Source organism: Saccostrea cucullata, unplaced genomic scaffold (genome assembly GCF_032062105.1).
Source record: "Saccostrea cucullata isolate Sc308-1 unplaced genomic scaffold, CSIRO_AGI_Scuc_v1 ctg217, whole genome shotgun sequence".
Classification (NCBI taxonomy): domain Eukaryota; kingdom Metazoa; phylum Mollusca; class Bivalvia; order Ostreida; family Ostreidae; genus Saccostrea; species Saccostrea cuccullata.
The window spans coordinates 9,365-17,500 of NW_026936638.1; the positions used below are offsets into that span (position 1 = coordinate 9,365).

General features: G+C 31.8%; 2 protein-coding genes across 2 annotated transcripts in view; both read left to right on the plus strand.

Annotated features, from left to right (window-relative positions):
- Positions 1 to 240: 240 nt before the first annotated feature.
- The window catches only part of LOC134246090 (uncharacterized), a gene marked incomplete at its 3' end in the record, with an annotated part of 38,522 nt that continues 30,626 nt past the window's right edge, over positions 241 to 8,136 (plus strand). Inside the window, 3 exon segments of the mRNA XM_062728370.1 lie at positions 241 to 697; positions 1,417 to 1,553; positions 2,028 to 2,124. Coding sequence (XP_062584354.1) covers positions 256 to 697; positions 1,417 to 1,553; positions 2,028 to 2,124 — 676 coding nt within the window.
- LOC134246041 (uncharacterized) overlaps positions 7,593 to 8,136 on the plus strand; it is a 4,486-nt gene continuing 3,942 nt past the window's right edge. Inside the window, exon 1 of the mRNA XM_062728304.1 lies at positions 7,593 to 8,136. This exon is cut by the window's right edge and continues 534 nt beyond it. Coding sequence (XP_062584288.1) covers positions 7,619 to 8,136 — 518 coding nt within the window. The 5' untranslated portion in view covers positions 7,593 to 7,618.

Here is an 8,136-nt window from a genome sequence, read left to right on the forward strand (position 1 = left end):
CTTCTGATAAAATTAAAATGTTACCTAGTACCGTATCCGGTAAAGCGTCCAATGTCCTACGTGACATTCTGAATCAGGAAAGTCTGGTCGCTTCTCTATGGTACAAAAAATACAGTCTAGTTATGGATGCTACGGACAGCAAAAGCGATTTACAAGTTATTAAGGCGAAACTTACTGGCAAAGGACTTACGGAACTTGGAAACGAAAAGCCAAATATTGGAGGCAGAAAATATTGAACTTAAAGAGAAAGTCAAGATGGTGAACGGAATGCTGAATATCAATAAAAACTTAATAGAGGAAGAAATGAAATATATTTGCCAGGTTATTGAAAGTAAAACTTTAGCTGTTCAAAACTTTGAAAAACAGTTTGATTTGTTAAATAACTCAATAAAAAAGACAGAAAGTGACTTGAGAAAAGACATACAGACACTGAAGATGACAGACCAAAGCACAATGGAGAAAATAAAAGCTCTAAATAAAACGCAATTAGTTTCCCATATTAGTCCCCAAATTGAAATGCTCCAATATCACATGAATGCGATGAATGCAACATTACAGAAATGCAGTGTGAACAGTTTTTTTGATCGTGTGAAAAAGACAGAGTATGCTTTAGAAATTTTCTCCGTCTCAGCTGTAAATGAAACTCTACACACTGCTTGTAGTGATCTGAATGAATCCAGCTGGATCTTGTCAAAAGGTAAAATATTACATTCTATTTCAAATTTAAATTATAAGACTAAATTTTTAAAACAATGATTGGAACAACCCTTAATAAAGGGAATTTTACGTAAGAATAAAGTTTCTTTAATAAATAATTATAGATATGATTTTGCTAAGAAATCGATTATGTAATGCTACAATGCGTAATGTGATAAGCAGGGATAATTGTATTTCGCATAATTACATTTTGTGTCAATATCAACACATAATGTAATGACGCAAAATGTAAAAATAGACTTGAGAGAATTATTACATTATGCGTCGAAATCAACGCAAAATGTAATAACACGATTTTTGTATAATTGCATTTTGAGTTGTTATATTCGATGCCGAGATTAAGCAAACTTCAAGAACGCAAAATGTAATAAAACACTTTTTGGTCAGTGAGGTTGATTAGAAATTTCAATTGAGTAGCGAATGTAGAAATTAAACGGAAAGAAAAAAAAAACAAAAGGCCGTATCCAAAACGAAATGCCTATTTTGGTTTAAGTTTGCAGATAAAGATACTATGTGAGTTTGGTTTACGCGATAATTTATTTCCAAAAAGAAAGGGATTTGAATGCAGACAAATCCTAGTTAGATCTTCTCCTTACAATGACAGTAAGTCCACAATTACCTTAGTATTGTTTGATAAATAGTGAAGTGTACAAAAGTCCTTAACATTTATATACGGCAATTTTATTTTCTCTCACATAGTGCTTCTGAAGGATTGCGGAGAAATTTTAAAGAAGTTCCCAAGTTTAAAAGGGCGAGATGGTGTATACAGAATATCCGTAGGCTCTGAGGTCAAGTCTTTTTACTGTGACATGACGACAGATGGAGGAGGGCGGACGGTGAGTACAATTTGTTATAAATTAAAACTAGAGGTACTGTGAGCAATGAGCTCACTAAATGATACTCCACCTCCAATATAAATATAATGGCAATGCCCATGTTTTGCTATGGGAAACCAAAAATATTTGTCGGATAAAAAAGTAAAATAAAAGGTGTAATAAATATTCTGTAAAAGTTTCATCAAATTTCATTCAGTGGCATGAGAGGAGTTCCGGATAAGAGATGGGTATCCCAAAGCGTAACAGACGGACGGACGGACATACCGATTACTTTATACCCTCCCGCTTTTCAAGCGGGGGTATAAACATAATTTATTTTTATACTGAAAATAATCTAATCCGTGTTTCTCTTACAAAATATAGAGTCTGTGTGTGTTTGTCAAGATCCTATAAATAATTACTGGAACAAATCTTGAATTACTACTCTTGTTTGCTGAATCTATAACGAGTTATAAGTTAATTAATTTGCTAAAGGCAATACAAAGAAGACAGGATGGGTCTACAGATTTTTACAGGACGTGGGCATAGTATAAACAAGGATTTGGGGGTCCATCTAAAAAATACTGGACTGGTAAGTTAGGTTTATGTAACATTTACTTCTTCCTTTGTAACAAACAATCCTTATTATCTCTAATTATAGCTGCATGATAATGAGTGTATTGTTTACTTTATCATCATTTTCTTCATATCTGGAGGATTTCCTTAGTATTTAAATATCACCTAGTATAAAACAAAAATAAAGGTACTGTGAGTAATGAGCTCACAAAATGATCCCCCTCCCGCCTCCCATATGAATATAATGGGATTGTCCATGTTTTGTTGTGGGAAACCCAAAATATGTGTCTGATAAAAAAAAAAGTAAAATAAAAGGTGCACAATGGCAATATGTAAATAAGATTCTGTGAAAGTTTCATCAAATTTCATTAAGTGGTATGAGAGGAGTTGCGAATAAGAGATAAATACCCAAAAGCGTTACAGACGGACAGACGTACCGATTACTATATACCCTCCCGCTTTTCAAGCTGGGGTGTTGCAAAGACTATTGAAATAACGACCACTATTGAAATAATTATTTCAATAGTGGTTAAGAGTGCATTTCAATAACAAACATAGTATGTAACCATTATTGAAATACGACCACTATTGAAATAATTATTTTAATATTGTTCGATTTATGACCCCTGGGTCAAGGGTGGGCCATAATGGATGATCAAAGTAGGATTACAAAGAAAAAATACTTTAAATTCTTCTTCGTGAAAACAGCAAAGTTGTGATTGGTCATAGTTATATGGAAGCATCCCCGGGTAGTGTGGATTCAAGTTTAATCAAACATGACCCCAGAGGTTGTGTAAGGCCAAATGGGGTATCAAGTCTTACATACGAAGACATAGGGAAAAATCATTAAATTCTTCACAAAGCCATGATTGATCATCAATTTAAAAGCTTCGTTATAGTGGATCATACCAATAACCAATAAAGCTATAATGTGTCATATTAATTGAAAAGCATTTTTAGGGAGTGTAGATTTAAGTTTGTTCAAATCCCCTCCCCCCTCCTCCCTTGAACCCTCTTTTATAATATATTTAAACTTTTCAATACTGAACTGATTTTTGCATGTCACATGTATTCTCAATTTTTATGAAAAAAACACTATGTGCAACAAACATCAAGATATAAAGAAATACAGGGCACAGAAAAAATACAACATAGGACCCTTTGTAATTCTCTTTCTAAATTCTGTATATGGAATTTATTTAAATATTTTTATCAACTTGACCAAAAAATTTTTTTTTTCAACGTTGGCAAAAAATCATTAAAATGGTTATCAAGATAAAATAGTAGAATCGGTCAATCAAAATATTAACCTTGAAAGTAATCAAAGATAATTTCAAATCTAACAAAAGTAAATCCATTTGGAAGGTAAAATAATTGATAACAATAAATCTAGCAACACAGATAATCCTGCCTGGATAGGATAATACTTTACCATAGGTTCACAGTTATTTCCACAAATATAAAGCTTCAGGACCTCTTTCAAAATATCCAAAGTTTTCTTTTCGGAGATTGCATCCAATAAAACATCACAAATAATCATACGTTTAAGAAACACGATATATAAAATTTGATCATCGAGACGTAATAAACTGGAGAATGGGGTTTATGTTCTTCTTATGCATAGTTATAGTGGATATTGTTGTAGACGTTATATGCTTGTAAAACTATTGCACCTTCTTCATACACTGTACATACAGCTGTACACTTCCAAAATGGTCATGTAATCACGATAAATCATAGAATAATAATCTTTTTGTTACCCCCTCGAAACTACGTCATTAGGAAGATTTAAGACAATAAACAATGTAAATTTTGCCTTTCCACATGCAAGGAAATTTGATTCAGTGCTAATTCAATCGCATACAAGCGTAAGTCAAGATAAATTCTTCTGTAATAAAACAGACACAAACAACTAATAAGACACAATCCTTTGCTGAAGAAAAAGAAAGCTTCAAAATAATCAATATGCAATGTAGTAACAAATAAAAATATTTCATGATACAGGCAGTGATATTTTGAACTTTGCAAAGTTGCTAAACAATTAATAGACCTATTTTTGTATTAATATGAAGCAGAATTTGTGCAAAATTTTATGCGTGAAAAGAAGAAAACACTCACTGGATGAAAAGTCTAGTTTCCGCAAAACTGAAACTATGCGGAAACCTTGCTGAAACTTGGCGTTGAAGTTTCCTGTATGGTTTCCGCAATGCGGAAACTATATAATAGTTTCAGCAAGTTTCAGTAGGGTTTCCGTATACTGAAACCATTAGGTTTGTTTCCTAATAGTTTCCGCAAAACGGAAACCAATGTAAAATTTAATAAAACGTCAATTTAACGATACGTTTTAGTTTCAGTAGGTTTCCGTTTCCGGAAACTATTAATTTCGATTCCATATGGTTTCCGCATGCTGAAACCGTACTGAAACTTTTGATATTTTTTTTTCAAAAGGGTAGAAAAATCAACTCGTATGCATATGATCTTTTTACTATTGATTTCGATTCCATATGGTTTCCGCATGCTGAAACCGAACTGAAACTTTTTCTCTTTAATTTTTTTTCAAAAGGGTAGAAAAATCAACTCATATCATCCTTATATTTATTTACACATTTTAAAAAATGGTTTTATTTTTGAATATCTAATATTTCATATTCAGATTTTGAGATGTGCCTGCTCTGTGTAAACTTACACATACCGATATTGATATCAATGATAAGCATATTATACAAGATCTTTGCTTCATATTAAATGTGTAAAAAATGTTTATTTCATATTGTGTCGGAATTCAAAAATATTATTTTTAAACAAAATCGATTCCTCTCACAAGGATTTTCTACATTACCCAACTCAATACCCCCCTCGGGAATTGATTATTTTGAAAACATACATCATTTTCACAAAACTACGATTACGTTTCATGTAAAGTTGTTTAAAAAGAAAATTAGTGTGTCTTCATGGTGCATGAAATACAGATAATTACGAGATGAACATAATCTGAGATAGAAAGGTTTGCATTTATATTCTTTATACATGTTTCTATATATATTTTCCTTAATGAATATCATTTCAATTATTTCAATTTGTTAACAATACATATTGACTAGGAAGCCTTTTTTACTATTCATATATATATAGTTCAATAGTTACATGTACTAGTTATTTTTATAATAACATTGATTTAATATCTACATATATGTATTTTTATTTCCGTCTTCGTAAAAACATTTTATTCGTAAGCCGCGGTTTTACAGCATTAAAAAATGTCCTGAAAATTTGATGTCATGGTTCCCAGGATTTGCAGCATTTTATGTCAATCTGATTAAAATTAATCTTCCATTTGTTCCCCAAATGTTTATTTACACGAGGAACTCTTATATGTAAAAAGTCTGCTTTTGTGAAACAATACCCTGGGAGCGAATGGAAAATCTCAAAATTTTAATTAGATTGTATGTTATGTGTAGGCTTTTTTTTTTTAATTGTTTTATTTCATATATCTTGCTTTCGTGATGTTAATTAATGCAGTATCACTGAAAACGCGGTATAATTTTTAGTAATATGTTCAATTATATTCGTATTGAGATGTATAATGTGCTAAATATGTGATAAAGAACTAATTTAAAAAAAATAATAAAATTAAAGTAGTCTGTAAGTTGATCAAATTTTCAATTCTTTACGTTGAACCCCACTCGCGGGCACCTGTCCTCACGTGCCACAGGTGGGGAGACACGTGTCGCGAAGACACCTGCTACCGTGTTGGTGTATTTTTTGTATATTCTATGTGGATTGAGAGGTTTTTCTACCTTAGAGGAACAATGGACTGTGACCAGGCGTAATATATACACGCAGTACATGATATACACAACTAGCTTTTTCTAATGACACCAAGGTTTCTGAACATTTAAAATTAAAAAAAAAATCACACTATATAAAACTTCATCTAAAATCAAATATGTCATATGTATAATGTGTTATGTAAAATATTTCATACAATGTTTCATATTCAGCATAAGAAGTTTTTATTTTATGTGTAAGTGATTAAAAGAAAATAGACAAACCTCTTAAATATTTATCTATCAATCTAATATAATAAAATTAACCTATTGGTAAGGAGAATATTTGCTATAGCTAGTTCAATAGACTATTTCAAAAATTTTAATATTATTTTACAATTTCTCCACACAAAAAATCGGCTATCACAAAAAGAAATCGACAATTAATGGTATTCCTTGTTTGCCACCATTGTAAACTTCAAATATTGAAAATATTTAGAGGTCAATGAAACGCAACCTAATGAAAACTAAGTCTATTTTATTTCATAACTTTTTTTCTATCGGTTATTTCTAAGTACATTATATTAAAACAACGTTTTATTTCTAATTTAGAGTCCAAAACAGAAAAGTGTGAGATTATTACAATATTATGGAAAAAATAAGTCAATCAATAGCAAAACAATTATTAAAAGCAATTAATAATCCTGTATTATAAAGGAATAAAGAAGAATTTACATATGACATGTGTAAAGGACTATGACCACTTAATTCTATTACATGATATCATTTATATAAATTTGCCTGCAAAATTAAGTTTCCGTATCTTCTGTATTGAGTGACCAATTTTTTGGGGGTTCATCATCTAAAACTGAGAAGTATGGAGATTTACTATTAATAAACTGAGATATTTTTTTTTTGGGGGGGGGGGGGGAGACATGTTTGACGATCATATATATATATATTTTTTTTTACATGACAATGTTATAAAAACAAAATGAATGTTACATCTACATAATCGATCTTCAGGAGAAATAGTAATTTGTAAGCTGTGACAGGAAATTCCTAGATAACAAATAGACTTGTACATTCATGTTGATATTTTCTGAGTAGAAAATTTTCAACAATTGATGAATAATTCTTATAACCCCAATTTTGCTTTTGAGTTGCACATTTGTGGTTAATATGCCATCAGCATAACTTTGTTGACTTGTATACCATTTTCTTTTTTCTTTTCTTTTCTTTTTTTTTTTTACACAATAATCGAAGTACATATGTACTTGTGACTTTAAATCATTCTAATTGAAAACATTAGGACATTCGGAGTCCGTTTCAACAATTACCATAATCATGTAATAAAGGTCTAAAATTCGCTTTTTATCCCCTTCGATTCCATGATCAATTTTATTTTATCATTCAAAACTGTTCATTCTGTTGCAATATATATACAAGGACATTTGCATTTAAAACATAAAAAAAAAAAATTGCCAAAAGCGAAATGCAAAAACTAAACTGAATTTTATTTCATAAAACTGAAGTAAGGTATAATGATGTATTCTCCCTGGCTTCCGGTAATCCCAGCCTATTTAAAGAAAGAGATCTCGCGAGATCTTCCTTCTTCCGTTTGGCTTCGTTGATATAGCAGACGAATTTTTTTTATCTATTAGTAATCTACTTTAATCCTTGTGGATTTTGCGTCTTACCTTAGTAATTTTACTTACTTTGGTGCAGCCTTTTGTTTTGGACATGGATAGTCCTGTTTGTAGCCCAGATGGGGCAGATGTGGGCCAAGATGGCAATTCTGCAAATCATGCAGATAAAAAACTCTTGTGTGGCCAAGATGGCGACCCTAAAAAGTGGGGAGGTTATAGCATCCCTAAGAAAAGACTGAAAAAGGGAGCGATAGACAAAGATCGTTATGAAGACGACAGTGATTCGTCCGATCCTTATGAAGATGATAGTTCATCAGAAGAGGATGGCGAAATTGACGATTTCACTTACAAGTCGCCATTGACACAGTCGCATAGCCGTGACGAGCCGCAGGCCGATTCTGGTGATGAACAAGACGCTAAGCGTTTTGATCCGCTCAGTGATGAGACGGAATACATGCTTGATAAAAGTAAAGCAAAGTATGCCAAGAAGTATTTCAAACTTCATTTATCTGAGGAGAAAATTCGCTCCCGCATTTTAGAGGACGCGCCTATACCAGGCAACCAATTTTTGAATCCGCCGGATGTCGACGATTATCTCGAGGACTTAGTGGC